Raw genomic sequence first — 19,231 nt, forward strand, 5'->3', positions numbered from 1 at the left:
CAGAAACAGATGCACACAAGTGCTCTCAATCCACTTATTAAGGTATTAAGGCCATCAGTGAAGGGATGATAGCATTTCAGCAAATGGTGTTGGAGCAATTGGACATCGGTAGGTCAAATGCAACAAGAAAAATGAACCTCAACCTAAGCCTCTTGTTTATATAGAAGTTAAAAATCAATTATGGCCGGCACCGTGGCTTAACAGGCTAATCCTCCGCCTTGCAGCGCCGGCACACCAGGTTCTAGTCCCGGTCGGGGCGCCAGATTCTATCCTGGTTGCCCCTCTTCCAAGCCAGCTCTCTGCTATGGCCCGGGAAGGCAGTGGAGGATGGCCCAAGTCCTTGGGCCCTGCACCCACATGGGAGACCAGGAGAAGCACCTGGCTCCTGGCTTCAGATCAGCGAGATGCGCCGGCCGCAGCAGCCATTGGAGGGTGAACCAACGGCAAAAAGGAAGACCTTTCTCTCTGTCTCTCTCTCTCACTATCCACTCTGCCTGTCAAAAAAAATCAATCATGTACTTAATCGTGAAAGCATAAAATTTTTAGAAAAAAAAGAGCAAAATATGCTTAGGATTTAGGAACAAATGAAAAGTTCTTGGACTTGACAGAAGTACAGTCCATACAAGGAAAAATTTAAAAACTGGACTTCAATACAAAAGACAAGCAATGGATTGGGAAAGAACATTTGTAAGTTACATATATGACAAAGCACCAGTATCTAGCACCTATAAAAACTTTAATGACTCAACAATTTAAAAACTCTAATAACCCAGGCAGAACATGATCAAATGATGTCAACAGAATACAGATGGCAAATGAGCACAGGACAAGGTGTCCAACAGCATCAGCCATGAGGCAAACACAAATGGAAACTATAATGAAATATTCCTATGTATATAGGCATATCGATATAACTAAAATAGAAAACAGCGGCCACAGATGCCTGTGAGGATACAACAGAAACAGGATCATTTCTGCATTGCTGGAGGAAATACAAAATGTATAACCTCTCTAAAAAAGTTTGGCCATTTCTTAAAAATATTAATGTGTACCTACCATGTGACCCAGCAGTGGCATACCCGGACTTTTACCCTAGAGAAATTAAAACTTCTATTCATACAAAACCCTGTACACAATGTTTATAGCAGATTTATTTCTAATTGCCAAAATCTGAAAACAGTCCACATATTCTTCAATGGATGACTGGTTAGACAAAGTGCTGGGGCATCCATTGTACGGACTACTACTCAGCAATCAAAAGAAACGCATCATGGATACATGAAACGACCCAGATAAATCTCCAGAAAATTATATCAAGAAAAAAACTGGTGCTCAAGATGGCATTCTTGAAATGACAAAATTATGGAAACGTAGAACAGGTTAGTGGATGTGCTTGGGACTACAGAGAAGGTGGAAGAAAGATCCATGCAAGGGACTGTAAGGGGTGATGAGAACGCTTTGTCTGCACCGTGTCACAGTCCTTAGGGTGATACTCTCCTGCAGCTTTGCAACAGGGAAGCAAGCCAAGCATTGAAATCTTCTGTACTACGTTCTACAGTAGCATGTACATTGATGATTCTCTCAAGGTAAAACATGTCTGATGAAAAAAACAACTGCAGAACAAATTTCAAGTTGGGCTTTAACTTAGTTTAAAGGATTTTAGGTGGCCTGCGCCACGGCCCAACAGGCTAAATCCTCCGCCTGCGGCGCCGGCACCCCGGGTTCTAGTCCCGGTCGGGGCACCGGATTCTGTCCCGGTTGCCCCTCTTCCAGGCCAGCTCTCTGCTATGGCCCAGGAAGGCAGTGGAGGATGGCCCAAGTGCTTGGGCCCTGCACCCCATGGGAAGACCAGGAGAAGCACCTGGCTCCTGCCATCGGATCAGCCGTGGCGGCCATTGGAGGGTGAACCAAAGGCAAAAGGAAGACCTTTCTTTCTGTCTCTCTCTCTCTCACTGTCCACTCTGCCTGTCAAAAAAATGAATAAATAAAGGATTTTAGGTAGGTACCAAAAGATTATTTTCCCTTTTCTTTTTATGCCTTTTAGTTGAGGCTCAATGTACACACAGAGCCACTAGGAATAAGCATCTAGCAGCTTGCTATATTATCACAAAATTGACGCACTCACGTAACCATCACACAGTTAAGACATCCAACACCTGCATCCCAGAAGACGCTGCCCAAGGTATTCTCCAAAACCTCAGGTGAAAATCATATCCCCAAGTCCCCAGGAACGCTATCTGAGGCAGGACCCTCAGGAGATAAACAAGACTTGATGAGGTATTGAGGTTGTGGTCTCATGATCATGTCGGTGGCTTTGTGGGGCGGGGGGAGAGCCAGGTTCGCCAGCGTGCTCCGTTTCAGCACGTGAGGCCCCGTGCCACCCCGAGCCTGCAGAGGATCCCCGCCAGCAAGGAGGCCCTCACCAGATGTGGCTCCTCGACCTTGGACCTCCAGGGCTGCGAGCTGAACAAACCTTTATTCTTCAGCAATTCGACCCAGACTGTGGTATTCGGCTCTAGCGACAGAAAACAGACTACGATGAGGTCGCACAGTTGGGCTGGACATTTTTGCTGACATCATCTCAGCGGTAGCAAGCTTGCTTCACAGAGGGAATGCCTGGGGCTTCCAGGGCATCAGCTGGGATGTGAATGACAAACTGTCTAGAAAAGGGAGCTCAAAGGAGCCACAGTCTCCCACAGACCATGGCTGCTCACACGCAAGTCCTGCCCCTCCTCTGCGCCTTCAAAGGGGGCCACCCCTCCACGCTGTCTTTGCATCGCTACCAAAATCAGGGGTTGCAATCTCCCGGGAAGGGAGAAAGTGCAGCAGGCTGTAGCCACGTTTCTACTATAAAATCAGAGGAAAAAGGCGGCTACTTCCGACAAGTGACAGCAACCACAATACATTTTATTTTCTAAAAGTATTGATTTATAGCTGGCGTATTCATCTATACCAAAACCAAGATACTGGAATCATTTCTGTGACAAGTTCATTAATAGATTTAAATTCCCTGAGATCACAGAAAAAAAAAAAAATCCACCTTGTCCTTAACTGGATATATCTGGGGGGTTTGGTTGGTCTGAATTCCACCTCCTGAAATGTGTATGTGTGTGTAACACAGAAACAAAAGCTACTGTTAGGTAAAAATTTCCCCAGCCAGAAATTCTCACTGGGCATCTTAAATCAATGGTGTGAACCCGAAGACACTCATGGAGAAGTTGCAGCCCCCGAGGAGCCTGGGGTGGTGCAGCCCCAGGAGAATTGAGAGGCTACAGAGCAAAACAAGTTGCCCTCTCTGCTCTTAACAAGCTCCCCTTGAGTGAAGGGAATGGAATGACCCCAGTTCAGTCCCCAGATACACAGAGCTGTGAGGGTGGACCAGGTGGCTGCCACGGGGAACCCAGGCTTGCAGGGAGTTGGGGGGAGGGTGACCTCAGGGTCCTTTTTATGGGCCAGACTGAAGAAACCAAATCCTCTCTATATTTACTTAACCTCTGTTGAATGAGCTGCTTTTATAAGTTCACCCATGTATTTTATGCCACTGAAGAGCATGCATGTGTCAAGAGTATGGGGGAAGGGGGAAGGAAAAAAGATTTTTTTTCCCCCGTTCTTAGCAGTACTCTCTGTCAGTACTAATGTTTTCTTTGTCTTCCTGTTTTAGGGTCCTTGGCTCCGGGAAGAGAAGGCTCTGGTTGGTGCCTGCTGTCCCCTGGAGGTATACCAGGAGCTCCACGGAAAGAGACTAGGTTAAAACCAGCCCTGCCCGATACGACCACTCCATTGTGTACAGATTTGATCACCAGGCAGGAGCCCCTGTGTTCTCTACCCCAGCAGAACAGGTCCCTGTCTTGACAGCTCTCACCAGCGCCCCCAATCAGCCTGGATGACCCAGCACAGGGGGCCCCACGGCTTCATCACTGGTTTGCAGCCAAGTCAAGAGGGCCTCAGCGGGTGGGGGAAACAGTGCCTTCAACCTCAGCTCAGGCATCTGACTCCAGGATCTCAACACCTGCTCAGCTGCCTCGATCCACGTGGCTTAGGGAAAGGGAAACAAGTCTGAGCGTTCACTGGACAGAAACATTGAGCGCAGCATTGCACCAGCAGATGCCGCTTTGTAGGGGTGAGGACGGGCATGTGTGTAAGCCCCACGGGTAGAGGTGTGCAGTATGCGACCCCCTGGAAACTGACCTGAGGAGGCCTGACATCCCCACGCCGTCTTCCCAGCTCAGAACTCTTATCTCCAGGTTTGCCCCGAGCGTTTCTTCCACTCAAGCCAGCAGCCACTAACAATGCCTGCATTTATGTTCTAGGGCATTCTATTTTAGTTCAAAATATGGGGCTGGCGCTGTGTGTAGTGCACCCCACATGGGCGCTGGTTGGAGTCCCAGCTGCTCCATTTCTGATCCAGCTCTCTGCTATGGCCTGAGAAAGCAGTAGAAAGTGGCCCAAGTGCTTGGGCCCCTGCACTAGCATGGGAGACCAGGAGGAAGCACCTGACTCCTGGCTTCGGATCGGCGCAGCTCCGGTCATTGTGGCCAACTGGGGAGTGAACCAGCAGATGGAAGGCTCTCTCTCTCTCTCTCTCTCTCTCTCTCTCTCTCTGCCTCTTCTTCTCTCACTGTGTAACTCTGACTTTCAAATAAATAATCTTAAAAAAATGAGTACTTTAAGTAATAAAATGCAAAAATGTAACATAAATAAATATACTAATTGAGGGTAATTCATCTTCTAAATTCTGAAGAGCCAAGTAGCAGCTTGGTTTTGGTGTCTGCCATACCACTGAATATTCCTACTGCAAGTTGCATCTCCAGGGAATAAACACAAATAAATCAATATGCCAAAGGCTGTGTCTGCTCAGAACTTGAATGGGCCACCGTCAATGAACTTGAATTCTTTTCCTCCTCAGTGACTCACTCATCTGATTGACTGAACCGAAACGAAAACCCAAGCATGTGGGTTTCTTTTGTTTGTTTGTTTATTTATTTATTTTTTAATTATTTGGGAGGCAGAGATAGAGAGCCAGCTCCCATCTGTTTATTCACTCCCCAAATACCCATAACGGCCCTGGGCCAGAGGCCTGAAACCAGGAGCCGGGAACGAATTCCAGATCTCGCACATGGGTGGAAGGGACCAGTGACTTGAGTCACTGTCACTGCCTCGCAGAGTCTCCGAGAGTAGGAAGCTGAAGTCAGGAGTGGGAGCCAGGAATCGAACCCAGGCACTCCAGTATGGGGCACAGTGTCTTCTTCTCCATGCCCAAAGAGCACGGGCCATCCACAGGCTCTCTGCAGCCTTCTTGTGGGGGCTGGGACCCTGAGCAGTGCTCACTCACTCAGGGAGAAGAGAAATGGCTGCTTCCAGATGGAGGCCGCTGCTGCAGGCAGGATCTGCTCCCACGGCCCCCTCCCAGTGAGGGTACAAAGCAGGACTCCAGCTGAAGCTGGTGCACCTGGGCTTCTCATAGCACAGCAGCAGGTGGTGCCAAAATGAACACGACCTTGGAGGCCTAGTGGGTTAAGCCACCAATGCAAACAGTGTTTCAAGGCACTGACGGGTCAAGACCGGCCATTACGGCAACGGTTGGGTGAAGCAGGAACAGCCATGGGTGTAAATGTGATCAAACAGGGCGGGGTGCTGGGATTTCTTGGACGTGGTCAGGACCAGCATTTATTTTCCTGCTCTGTGAACAAGCTTGTGGTGCACGAACACTGCTACTCTTGCAGGAGTTTCCAGCGGCCTTGGGGACTCGCAGCTCTTCCTTACGTCCCAGCAGGTCCTTTATCACCTGACTCTCACATGGCCTACGTTTTGGAGTTCAGAGCAGGAAATTGAACCTGATTCAACCTTCTGCAAAGTATTATTTTCACCACACTGAATGGAGTCCTTTTTGGATCTGCCACCCACAGCCCGGCTGAGGTCCTCTCAACCCAAATAGGCTGAAAAGCCTTCTTCTGTATTGATGGTTCAGCGTGAGCTGCCCGTGTGGCCTCATGGGCTTACTGCTTTCTGTTCATCACTAAGAATCCCTGTCCCAATGTGGAGGGGCTCTGGTGGAGGCAGGCAGCTGTGCCCAGGTGCCCAAGGTACAGAATGAGGCTGCTCTGTCTACAACCAAGCCTCCTTAAGGGATGATGTAAAATAAACAGACTCACAGCCAAGGATCCATTTGTAGTCAAATACCCCACTTTAAGATGCTGAGATTGTGATTCTGTTCTATAAAAGTGAAATGAAGTTTGTTTTAACAGAGGCATGCAATTGTTAACTCTCGGATTATTTGTAAAGACTTTCTTCCTAAAAATGAGCCTCTGCTGACAACTCAGTTACAACTCTGTAATGCTGATAATTATCTGTAACAAAATAAATACAAATGTCTGGGTTAATGAAGACTGAAACAGGATAATGTCTGGACACTAAATTTTCCAGGAACAAAGAACATAATTGTCCTATGCAGACCCCTGTGGAAATACTGCATGGACCAGACACAGGTAGCTCGTGCCAGGGGCTTGCTCATGATGGAGCTCCAATGCCGGACTGTCTTGGATCCAAAGCCCTGCGACAAATGGATCAGGGTAGAGAGAGCAGCTCCTCCTGTTCCCAGTCCTGGTGACACCCGACTTGCCAGGGACAGCAAGCCCATTCTCTCCAAAGAGCCCTTGGCTTCCCCCACTCATTAGTGAAGCATCTGGTCGACCTGAGCTTCCTGGCATCTATTGGGGGTGCTTATGTCAGCTACACAAGATGTAAGACCTAAGTCCCAGACAAAATACAGGAGCAAAAGATCACATCTGATGGGCTATAGGGGATGGCTTGACCTTACAAAGCAAAACAAAGTCCAACCCAACTCTTGTGGGCCTCAGCTGGACAACTGGGCTCTCTGCGACTCTGACTCTGTGGATGGATTTCTGCCTGTTTTGGGATATCAGATAGGCCTTGAGGCTCTGTGGTGCTCCTGGCAAAGAAGCTGGGCTATCAGTGCCCGCTGTCTTGTGCTGGGTCTGCCCCCACTCGGGACTTGGGGTTCCAGTGTCAGTGTCCAGCTAGAATATTGCACAGTTGCCTAACTTCTCTGTGTCTTAGTTTTCCTCATCCATTGAATGGGAGTTCCACCAGCCTTGCTTACCTTGGAGATCTTTACAAGAATGAAATGAGACACACTTTTCAAAGTATAAATACATGCATTTCGAATCCTTATTAGACTGGAGTTTCAGCATAACTCTTTTTGTTCCTAAAAGCTTTATTTTTGGCCAACACTCATGCTCTTGCCCTATGGTTTTGTTTTGTTTTGTTTTGTTTGTTTTTTGTTTTGTTTTTGACAGGCAGAGTGGACAGTGAGAGAGAGAGAGACAGAGAGAAAGGTCTTCCTTTTGCCATTGGTTCACCCTCCAATGGCCGCTGCGGCTGGCACGCTGCGGCAGGCGCACCGCGCTGATCCAAAGGCAGGAGCCAGGTGTTTCTTCCCAGTCTCCCATGCAGGTGCAGGGCCCAAGCACTTGGGCCATCCTCCACTGCACTTCCCAGGCCACAGCAGAGAGCTGGCCTGGAAGAGGAGCAACCGGGACAGAATCTGGCACCCCAACCAGGACTAGAACCCATTGTGCCAGCGCCACAGGCGGAGGATTAGCCTAGTGAGCTACGGCGCCAGCCTCATAGTAGCATCTTATATAACTATGGTCCACTCTGAAAACTCAGAAGCCAGTGTTGGCACATCACTCTTAACTAAACTACAGACTTTATTCATATTTCACCACTTTTTTGACTGATGCCTTTTTCCTGAATCCTGGATTCAGTCCAGGATTCCACCTCGTCTGTAGTCACCGTGTCTCTTGGTTCCCTTCTGCCCCGGGCTGGTGTCACCATCTTGCCTTGTCTTCCACACAGTGTCAGTTTGAGGGGACACTGTGAGGTACTGTGCAGACAGTTCCTCAGGTTAGCTTTGTCTCATGTTTCTCATAACTAGACTTGAGTTATGGATCTGTGGGCAGGATCTGTGTCGTGTCTCCTCACAACATCTCGTCCGTGTGATCATCACTGGTGATGCTAACTTTCATTACTGAGAGGAGGTGGGATCTGCCAGGCCTGTCCACTGTAGAGTGCCCAGCTCCTTCCCACACTGTCTTATTCAAAATAAAAGCAACTCACTGAGTCCAACCCTCCCTCAAGGGAAGGAGAATGGACCCAATAGAATCTAACTATATTATCTGGAATTCCTCCATAAGGAAGGTATCTCCCCCCCCCCCATCTATTTAGTTGTTGAATCATTTATTTATTTCATTAAGGACTGTGCTTAATTATTTTATACCTTGAGTAATAACCCAATAGCATATTATTTATTTTGTGGTTTAAATGGTTCCAGCTTTGGCTGTTGGAAACTCAGCTGGCTTCTATACTCCCCTCATTGTGGATTTTGGGAGCACTTTCTTGCTTGAAGGCATTAGAAAACGCTCCAGGCTCATCTTGGATATTCACCGCCCAAGCCTAGAATTGGACATTTTTCCAAGGACCCGGGTGCTTTCTATTAGAGGATGGTATTCAAAACCAAGAACTGGGCACAGAGAATGCTTGCTGCTTCTGGCTGGTGTTGATTTTTATCCAAGGGAAATCAATGAAAATGTTTGGAGTCCAAAAAGTGTGGATTTTGACCATATGTGTTGTTTGGGGCAAGGTGCGTTTTCTGCTTGGCCCTTGGTTTCCTCATCTACGTGAAAGGATGCTGGCAATCATGCACAGGGTTGCTGTGGGTTCACGTGGAAGAACAGGGAAGTGACTTTTGTTTCTGCCAAGAGAGGACTCGATTTTTCTCTGACCAGCCTTTCTGCTGCAAACAACCACAATATTTGGGTAAAAATAAGGGAGATATCTTAAAAAAAAACTAAAATTCAAGGAAGATTTGGAATATTAAAAAACTATATTTTCCCTAAAAGCACTGGCCATTTCCAGACAATCTGTGAAAAAAAAATTGCATTAATAATTTCTCTGAAGCTTCGAGTCCCTTGCAAAGGGGTATCATGGAAATGGGAAGGGAAGCATTTGTGCCAGCTCCACTGGGGACAGGGGTGGTAGCTCAGAAATATGACAGAGAAAGCTTTGAAATGTCCTTTAGGCCTGTGTAACCTGGAACCCTACAGATAGAGCTTGTTCCAAAGTGACTCCTCCCAGGTTGCTCTGAAGATCCAGTAAATAAAAAGTGTAGAAAGTGTATTGCACTATAGGAAGACAAGAGCACCTCAGTGTTTTATGTACAAGTTCATTTATTTCACTCAACATTCCTCTGATGTATTACTCATTTAATTCTATATCACTGATACACTTGGTGGAATAGATTTAAAATATCCATCTCTCTCTCTCTGTCTTTAATTAAAAACCATTCTCCTTCCATCTCCCAATGTGAGTATGCTCTTTGTGCAAGATTTCTTCCAAAGATAGGTGCCACCAATTCTTTGCCTTCGCTATGGTTTGGATGTTCTTCCCAGAGTTTATGTGTTGGAAACTTAATCTTGAATGCAGCAGTGTTGGGTGTGGGACTAATGAGAGCTGATTAACCCATGGGGGTTCTGCACCCCGCGAATGGATTAACTTCATTTCTGCAGAGTAATTCATTATCTTGACAGCAGACTTGTTACAAAAGCAAGTTGTGTCCCCTCTTGCTCTCTTGTCCCCCCCCCCTTTCCCTCTCTCTCTCCCTCTCTTCCTCCTTTTGCCATGTGATGAAGCAGAACAAAGACCATCAACAGATGTCTTCCTTCCTCTTGGACTTCCCAGCCTCTATAATGGTAATAACCACATCTCTGTCCTTTATAAATTACCAAGACTCTGGTAATTAGCAAAGCCACACGAAGTGGACTGAGATACCACCCCTACACGCATGTGCTTCTCCTCACCTTGGGAAGTGAAGTGTCCCCCTGCAGCCCCGAGTCTGTGCTGGTTTTGTGACCTCCTCCGGCCAAGAGAATTCAGAGGAAGTGCCACGGCGCTTGTTTTGGGTCTCACCTTTCAGAAGGCTGGCATCCTCCACCTGCTCCTTCTTGCAACCCAGCCATCACGTAAGACACTCAAGCACCCCGAGAGCACCACACTGCGAGTAAGCCCCAGTGCAGCCACGGTGACAGAGACAACTGCCCGGTAGTCCTCAGCTGAGTGAAGAAGCCATTTTGGACACAACCAAGTGCAGCAGAAGAACTGCCTAGCTAAGCCCTACCCAGACTTCAGAATCGAGAGAAATAATCAGTGGTGGTTGTTTCGAGCCACACATTTGGGGCATTTGCTACATCACGACAGATGACTGCAACCTCCCACATGTCCTTGCCTCCATGATCTCCATTTTCCTAAAAAGGAAACAGATTCTTCAAGGTTCTCAGGGCCCAGCGCGTCCTGGATCCTGCAGACCTCTCCAGGTTTTTCTGTCACCTGAGACGTCAGCCAGATGGACTCCTCACGGCTTCTGAACACATGCGTCCTCAGTACTCCCGTTTCTCCGATCTCACTCCCTTCAGCAGCTCTGCCTGCGGGCTCAGTTGCAATTCCCCTCATCTGAGCCACCACCTCTGCTCTCCTCATTCTCTACCCTCCACGTTTTAGCACAAGGATGACGCCCACTCCTAAATCACCTGTCCTTGTGACTCTGAACCTAATCTGATGGCTAAGTGCAGGGGAAAGCCTCTGCCCTCGCAGGAGGGGACCTGGGCTTATGTTCCCAAGACCTCTCTTGAACGCAGAGCCCATGTCTTACACCTGTTTGAGTTTCATTGTCTAACAGACGGCCTGCAGAGACGGCGGGCTCAGAAAAAGAGTCTGATGGAGGAGTGGGCTGCCTCCTATTAGCTTTCTTTACAGAGCAGACATTTTTGGTGATTCACAGGCCCTGCCCTCGTTTTCAGGAGCTTGGTAGCTATCATACTGAATTCCCATGGCTACCTTGGTTTTGGTAAGAAGCGGAAAAATAAAAATCATTAATTTTTGTTTTGGCCTAAGGCAAGGAAAAGATTTTTGATCGTCTCCGCTGCTTTTGATGTCAGAAAGTTCATGCACAGTGAATGACTCCCTTGTCACTTTAAGTCCGAGATGTAAGATGATCATGCTACGCAATAAAACCAGGCATGTGAGGTCCCAGAGGCATCCCAATCCATGAGTGGGAACCGATAAAAGACTGGCAGGACTGTTTTCTTAGAAAGGGAAGAGTCACACCATAAATACTTTCTTCTGCACCCCAGGGACACCTTACCTGACTCCTGATCCTTGTGCTGGCCACGGGGGTCAAGTATTTATATTCTAAATACCAGGCTCGCTCCTGGAACACCAGTCTCGTTCCATACAGCAGACAAAACTAAAGGGTGGGAAAGAGGAAAGCGGTGGATGAGGAGTAATATATTAGAAAATGCATAACCTAAGGAGGTGAGACAGAGATGATGCCACATTACATTTCATACAATGGCAAAAGTAAGTACTTTCTTCAGGCAGAATGGTGACGTGTTACATGTGTAGTACATGCTTTATTTTCAACCATTCTATGGAAAACGTCAAGATACAGACTAGGACAACAAACTCCCCTGTATCCATCCCCCAAATCTGAAAATATTAACTCACAACCAATCCTAAGTCAGCTTTAACCTTACCCAGTTTTCCCCATCTTGAGTTATTTAGGAGCCATCTCAGAGTATCTTTTCCAACATGCATAGAATGTTTACTTCCCTTCCAAGACATGAACGGATACGCCACAGTGGATTCTGGATAAAATCATCTTGACGGTTTCCACTAAGCATGTTTCGATCAACCTTTCACAAAAATAACACTCCTCACTTACTTTTTATTTCACTGTATTTTTCCTATTAATTTCTCAAGCCTATACACAGAGCTCCTGTGACATCACAGGCACCAAACACTCATAAAGGAGTTTCCCCATTATATTTAGTCAGTTAGTTATTTAGCTCTTGATATTTGTTTGACAATTCCAAAGTCACACAAAAGCAGAGTGCTAGGAACCGGCGTTGGGCACAGTGTCAAGGCACTGCCTAGGCTGCCTCTGTTTCACACCGTGGAGCTGGAGTCTCAAGTCCACCTCCCATTCCAGCTTCCTGCTGACGCGCACCCTGGGAGGCAGCAGAGAGAGTTAAGTAGTTGAGTCCCTGGATGGCATCCTGGGCTCCTGGCTTCAGTCTGACCCATCAGTGGGTGGTGTGGGCATTTGGGCAGTGACACAGGGGATGTATGATCTCTCTCTCTCTCTCTCTCTCTATGCCTTTTAAGTGAATGAAAAATACATTTTTAAAGTACATAAACTGGCACAGCGGCCCTTCATTTCTCTATTACCCTCTCCCAGTCGTTATCCATTTGTTGTCAATCTTGTTTTTCCTCTGCTTCCATCCTTTCCCCTGCTGAATTGCTGTGAAGGAAACCGCAGCCATATCATTTCACCCATAAACATCTCACCAAACATAACTAAAAGACAGCCGCTCGTGAGAAGCAGGTTCACCTCAAAGTCAAACTCAGCAGTAGCAACATCCTCCTACTCTGAGTCAAGTGGGGCTTATGCTTAACTAAGAGGACAGCAGGTTTCCTGCAGATTCTCGCCCTCAGAAGTCACATACGTTGAGGCGGCATCATGGCACAGCCAATTAAGCCAGTGCCTGTGACGCCGGCAATCAGAACAGAGTGCCTGGGGAAGCAGAAGCTGGGTCTCTGCCACCACGTGGGAGACCCCAGTGCAGCTCCTGGCTCCTGGCTTCCACCTGGCCCAGCCCTGGCTCTTGTGGCCATCTGGGGAGTGAATCAGTAGATGGAAGACCTCTCTGTCTCTCTATCTCTCCTTCTCTCTGTCATCCTGCCTTTCAAGTAATATATATACATATATGTGTGTGTGTGTGTATATATATACATATATAAAAAATATATGTATATATGATATATATAATATAATATATATATATATATGAAAGTAATGCATTTCAGAGTCATGTGCCCAGTGCAGTCTCTCCTTTCTTTTCTTGAGGTTCTTGGACATCTCTAAAGATCCTCAACTATTCAGTCTTCCCAGAGTGGATCACAGTGTAGCTTAGTAGCTTATTTATGAGAAACACTTAGGATTAATTACAGCTAGTTTATGAACTTGCCAATGTCTGGGCAGTAGTTGTTTGACTAGTGTAAGATCCTTTTTGTTCTTTGATGTAAGAGCAGTAAAGATTCTAGCTGACACTAAAGAACATACTGAGAGTAACTGAAAAATAGCTGGAATCCAGCCCCCAAACATAAATCCTCATAAACATAGTAAATCATGTATATTATGTGACAAAACTAAATCTCAAGTCTCTAAATGAACTTCATGCACACAATAAAATATTTGCAGGAGTTTCTAGGTGCAGACAGCTAATCCCCATCACTCTTGAGTACATAAAAATCTCAGGTCAGTGCTAAGAAATCCAGAGCCATTGAAGTACAAGCCTCCTCAGAAATCATTTAACTTGGGTTTGGCATTGTGGCACAGTGGGTTAAGCTGCTGCCTGTGATGCTGGCATCCCATGTAAGTGCCTGTTTGTCCCTTTCACCCATGTGGGAGACCCGGATGGAGTTCCCAGCTTATGGCTTCAGCCTGACCCAGCCCCAGCCATTGTGACCAATTTGAGAGTAAAGCATCAGATGGAAGATATCTCTGTCTCTCTCTTTCTCTCTCTCTGTTTCTCTGTCTGTCTCCCCTTCTCTCTATAACTCTGCCTTTCAAATAAGTAAAAGAAATCTTAAAAGAAATCATTTTGTTCATCTTCTCACTCAATCCTTAATCTTGCATCAGCAGGGCTCAACTAGGAGACAGAGGACACTTCATCCTGGCACAGTTAAAGAAAAAGTTAATGTTTTTAATGATAGAGGGATGGGAAAGATGTAGGACAATAAGGCCTAGAATGGTGCCCTGGAACTAATCACTGTGTTCTCACCTCCTGGCTTGGCAGGAAGAGGACAGGGAGTGGATCCTGGATCCTGGGAGGGACAATGAAATACACAGGGGAGATTTATTTATTTTATTTGAAAGACAGGGAGGAGGAGGCCGGCACCGTGGCTCAATAGGCTAATCCTCTGCCTAGCGGCGCCGGCACACCGGGTTCTAGTCCGATCCTGTCCCGGTTGCCCCTCTTCCTGGCCAGCTCTCTGCTGTGGCCAGGGAGTGCAGTGGAGGATGGTCCAAGTGCTTGGGCCCTGCACCCCATGGGAGACCAGGAGAAGCACCTGGCTCCTGCCATCGGATCAGCGCGGTGCGCCAGCAGCAGCGCGCCTACCGCGGCGGCCATTGGAGGGTGAAACAATGGCAAAAAGGAAGACCTTTCTCTTTGTCTCTCTCTCTCACTGTCCACTCTGCCTGTCAAAAAATTTAAAAAAAAAGAAAAGAAAAGAAAAAAAAAGAAGAAAAAAAGACAGGGAGGGGGAAAGACAGAGGGATCTTCTATCCATCGATTTACTCCCCAGATGGCTGCAACAGCCAGGGCTGTGCCAGAATGAAGCCAGGAGCCTGGAACTCCATTCGGATCTCCCACATGGGTGGCAGGAGCCCAAGCACTTGGGTCATCTTCTATCGCTCTCTCAGGCGCATTAGCAGGGAGCCGGATCAGAAGTGAAGCAGCTGGGACATGAACCGGCACCCATACGGGACGCCGGCATCGATGCTGGCATCGCAGGCAGTGGCTTAACCTACTGCGCCACAACACTGGCCCCCACAGGGACACTTTAAGAGAAGCTGTGACCCTCAGCCACAGAACACAGAAGCCCACAGGCAGCAGAGAGCAAGGGCATCCTAAGCTTACTTATTTTCCCCTCTCCAATCTGTAGCTGTTATCTGAACCCAGCTAGGTCCAGAGAGCAAAGGTTCCCCTGATGCAAGATTTGCAGGTGAGCTTCATAGGGCCACGCAACAGAGGAATACGGGCCAGAGCAGCAAACGGACGAGGTCCATCCCAAGTCTCACGTCTAGCACCCTGACACATGGTCATGGAACCTCTTGCCCGGGCCTGTCTGAGCCAAGCCAGGGCCCACTGGACTGCAGTGAGCTCCCAGCAGCAGCAACAGCAGCAGCCTGTCTGTGCCACTGCCAGGCTGAGTGGCTGCTGGCCGGCCCCAGTCTTGCACCATGCACCTGACCATGCCTATTCTTCCCTTCCCTGGATTCCAGAGGGACCTCCTCGTGACACTTTGCGGTCTTCATGCACCTCGTGCTCAGGCCACTTCTCTAGCCTTCTACCTTGGCTTTCCCCCGAGAAATCAGTTCAGATGCTCCTTAGACTGCCTTTTTGCTTTGTCCTGGAAAACAGGAGTCCTGGCTCTTGGTGGCCACCAGGACTCCACATCCTGTACAGACCATGAGCCCAGCCTCAGTCCCGCAAGCAGAACCTGGCATCTCCTTTGGTTTTCTGTTGCAGAGCTGGGAGCTTGGTGCATGACAAGCCAGTCAGCTCTCAGAGCCTCACTCTTGAAAGAGTCTGTGTACGGGGGGAGAGGAGGGTCAGAAAGTTCATGGGAAAATGGAGTGAAAAGATAAGGTTTTTTTGGTGCATGGGCGGGGTCTTCAGAGCATCAAGGAAAACATGTCTTATGACAAAAAAACAATGCATTAGACTTCAATGTTTTGCACAAACATAAATTTACCTTTTAATTCCACATTTCCATGAGCTTTTTCAAGTATCTTCCTATACTGAACCTCTTCTTTATGTGACAAATGAGTTTATGGATTAACCCTGTGAGGAAAGGGATTCTTGCCCCCATACATCGCTGTATGCCTAGGATCAGGACAAGGAGCCTGGAGAGATTGGTGGCAACCCATTTCCTGTAACTCAAGACTATGGATGCTGTACCTTCTGTGCCTAAGGAACAAGCAGACATCAACTAAGGCTTCCAGTTAAGAGCTCTTTAAAAATGTAAAGTTTTGGGGCCAGCGCCGTGGCTCACTTGGTTAATCCTCCACCTGCAGCACCGACATCCCATATGGGCGCCAGGTTCTAGTCCTGGTTGCTCCTCTTCCAGGCCAGCTCTCTGCTGTGGCCCGGAAGGGCAGTGGAGGATGGCCCAAGTGTTTGGGCCCTGCACCTGCATGGGAGACCAGGAGGAAGCACCTAGCTCCTGGCTTTGGATTGGTGCAGCGCGCCAGCCACAGCAGCCATTTGGGGGGTGAACCAACAGAAGGAAGATCTTTCTCTCTGTGTGTCTCTCTCACTAACACTATCTGTCAAATAAAAAATAAATTTAGAAAATAAATAAATAAAATAAAAAAGGCAAAGTTTTTTTTTCCGTATCTCGGCTTAGTCTTTCTTCGAGATGCTCAGCTTGGCAAACTGTCACCTCCTCTGAACGCTTGGCCTGTGCTCCTGTGCAGCCTCTGCGGGCTGCTTCTCCCTCCTTCGAGACGCCTCCCAGAGCTAAGCAAGCAGCCGCAGCACATCCCTGTCCTGCATGTGGACCCTGCACATCTACACGCAAAGCAGGACATGGAGTTTGCTCTTACAGCAGCCAAGTGCAAGAGACGCACACCTGGTTCCTATCAAACATTTGATTGTGTAACATCCCAACTACACCTTGCCCCCTGTGCATGGTTTTCAAGAAACCCAAGCACACATCCCTAAAGGGAAGAGTTGAATGTTTTTCAAAATCACCTCTTGGTACAGCCTACTGTGAACTCCTCAAAATCTCCCTGAATTTTGATTCAGTCACCTGACAATGTGGTGTCAGTCCCATCCATGCCTCCACCGCAGAGCTCAGCTGACGAGCCAGATATTTTGATTCGAGCACCTGCAAACTTACTTAGTGGAATGCCATCTAGCTCATATTTTTCTAGCTTGTCCATAAGAACATGCTGAGAGTCTGGGAAAATGCAGGCCACAATCAAAATGCATTGTCAGTTTCCCAAGATTTTCTATCCTAGGAACCTGATTAAGAAAGCAAGTCAGATTAGTCAACGAAAGCAAAGAAAGCATTTGATAAAATACAACACCCTTTCATGATGAAAACTCTAAGCAAACTGGGTATGGAAGGAACATTCCTCAATACAATCAAAGCAATTTATGAAAAACCCACGGCCAACATCCTATTGAATGGGGAAAGTTGGAAGCATTTCCACTGAGATCTGGTACCAGACAGGGATGCCCACTCTCACCACTGCTCTTCAATATAGTTCTGGAAGTTTTAGCCAGAGCTATTAGGCAAGAAAAAGAAATTAAAGGGATACAAATTGGGAAGGAAGAACTCAAACTATCCCTCTTTGCAGATGATATGATTCTTTATTTAGGGGACCCAGAGAACTCTACTAAGAGACTATTTGAACTCATAGAAAAGTTTGGCAAAGTAGCAGGATATAAAATCAATGTACAAAAATCAACAGCCTTTGTATACTCAGGCAATGCCATGGCTGAGGAAGAACTTCCAAGATTAATCCCATTCACAATAGCTACTAAAACAATCAAATACCTTAGAATAAACTTAACCAAGGACATTAAAGATCTCTACGAAGAAAATTACAAAACCTTAAAGAAAGAAATAGAAGAGGATACCAAAAAAATGGAAAAATCTTCCATGCTCATGGATTGGAAGAATCAATATCATCAAAATGTCCATTCTCCTAAAAGCAATTTACAGATTCAATGCAATACCAATCAAGATACCGAAGACCTTCTTCTCAGATTTGGAAAACATGATGCTGAAATTCATATGGACACAGGAGACCTTGAATAGCTAAAGCAATCTTGTACAACAAAAACAAAGCTGGAGGCATCACAATACCAGATTTCAGGACATACTACAGGGCAGTTGTTATCAAAACAGCATGGTACTGGTACAGAAACAGATGGATAGACCAATGGAACAGAATAGAAACACCAGAAATCAATCCAAACATCTACAGCCAACTTATGTTTGATCAAAGATCCAAAACCAATCCCTGGAGTAAGGACAGTCTATTCAATAAATGGTGCTGGGAAAATTGGATTTCCACACGCAGAAGCATGAAGCAAGAGCCCTACATTTCACCTTACACAAAAATTCACTCAACATGGATTAAAGACTTAAATCTATGACCCGACACCATCAAATTATTAGAGAGCATTGGGAAAATCCTGCAATATATAGGTACTGGCAAAGACTTCTTAGAAAAGACCCCAGAAGCACAGGCAGTCAAAGCCAAAATTAACATTTGGGATTGCATCAAATTGAGAAGTTTCTGTACTTCAAAAGATATAGTCAGGAAAGTGAAGAGGCAACTGACAGAATGGGAAAAAATATTTGCAAACTACGCAACAGATAAAGGGTTGATAACCAGAATCTACAAAGAAATTAAGAAACTCCACAACATCAAAACAAATAACCCACTTAAGAGATGGGCCAAGGACCTCAATAGACATTTTTCAAAAGAGGAAATCCAAATGGCCAACAGACACATGAAAAAATGTTCAAGATCACTAGCAATCAAGGAAATGCAAATCAAAACCACAATGAGGTTTCACCTCACCCCAGTTAGAATGGCTCACATTCAGAAATCTACCAACAATAGATGCTGGAGAGGATGTGGGGAAAAAGGGACACTAACCCACTGTTGGTGGGAATGCAAACTGGTTAAGCCACTATGGAAGTCAGTCTGGAGATTCCTCAGACACCTGAACATAACCCTATCATACAACCCAGCCATCCCACTCCTTGGAATTTACCCAAAGGAAATTAATTTGGCAAACAAAAAAGCGGTCTGCACATTAATGTTTATTGCAGCTCAATTCACAATAGCTAAGACCTGGAACCAACCCAAATGCCCATCAACAGTAGACTGGATAAAGAAATTATGGGACATGTACTCTATAGAATACTATACAGCAGTCAAAAACAATGAAACTCGGTCATTTGCAACAAGATGGAGGAATCTGGAAAACATTATGCTGAGTGAATTAAGCCAGTTCCAAAGGGACAAATATCATATGTTCTCCCTGATTGGCGACAACTAACTGAGCACCAAAGGGGAAACCTGTTGAAGTAAAATGGACACTATGAGAAACAGTGACTTGATCAGCTCTTGTCCTGACTGTTGATGAACAACTTAATACGTTATCCATTTTAGTATTTTTTTGTTCTAGTACTAATGGTTGAACTCTGTAATTAACACACAATTATTCTTAGGTGTTTAAATTTTAACTGAAAAGTGATCCCTGTTAAATATAAGAGTGGGAATAAGAGAGGGAGGATATGCACAATTTGGGTCATGCTCAATCGAACTTGCCCCAAATGG

The 19,231-nt window shown here is 46.4% G+C and overlaps 1 protein-coding gene across 1 annotated transcript in view; it reads right to left on the minus strand.

The window, feature by feature from the left end:
• The window catches only part of ACOXL (acyl-CoA oxidase like), a 347,688-nt gene that overhangs the window by 17,979 nt on the left and 310,478 nt on the right, over positions 1-19,231 (minus strand). The window contains exon 17 of the mRNA XM_062208877.1: positions 11,219-11,320. Coding sequence (XP_062064861.1) covers positions 11,219-11,320 — 102 coding nt within the window. The remainder of the gene's footprint in view (positions 1-11,218; positions 11,321-19,231) is intronic.

Source organism: Lepus europaeus, chromosome 13 (assembly GCF_033115175.1).
Source record: "Lepus europaeus isolate LE1 chromosome 13, mLepTim1.pri, whole genome shotgun sequence".
In the NCBI taxonomy this organism is placed as follows: domain Eukaryota; kingdom Metazoa; phylum Chordata; class Mammalia; order Lagomorpha; family Leporidae; genus Lepus; species Lepus europaeus.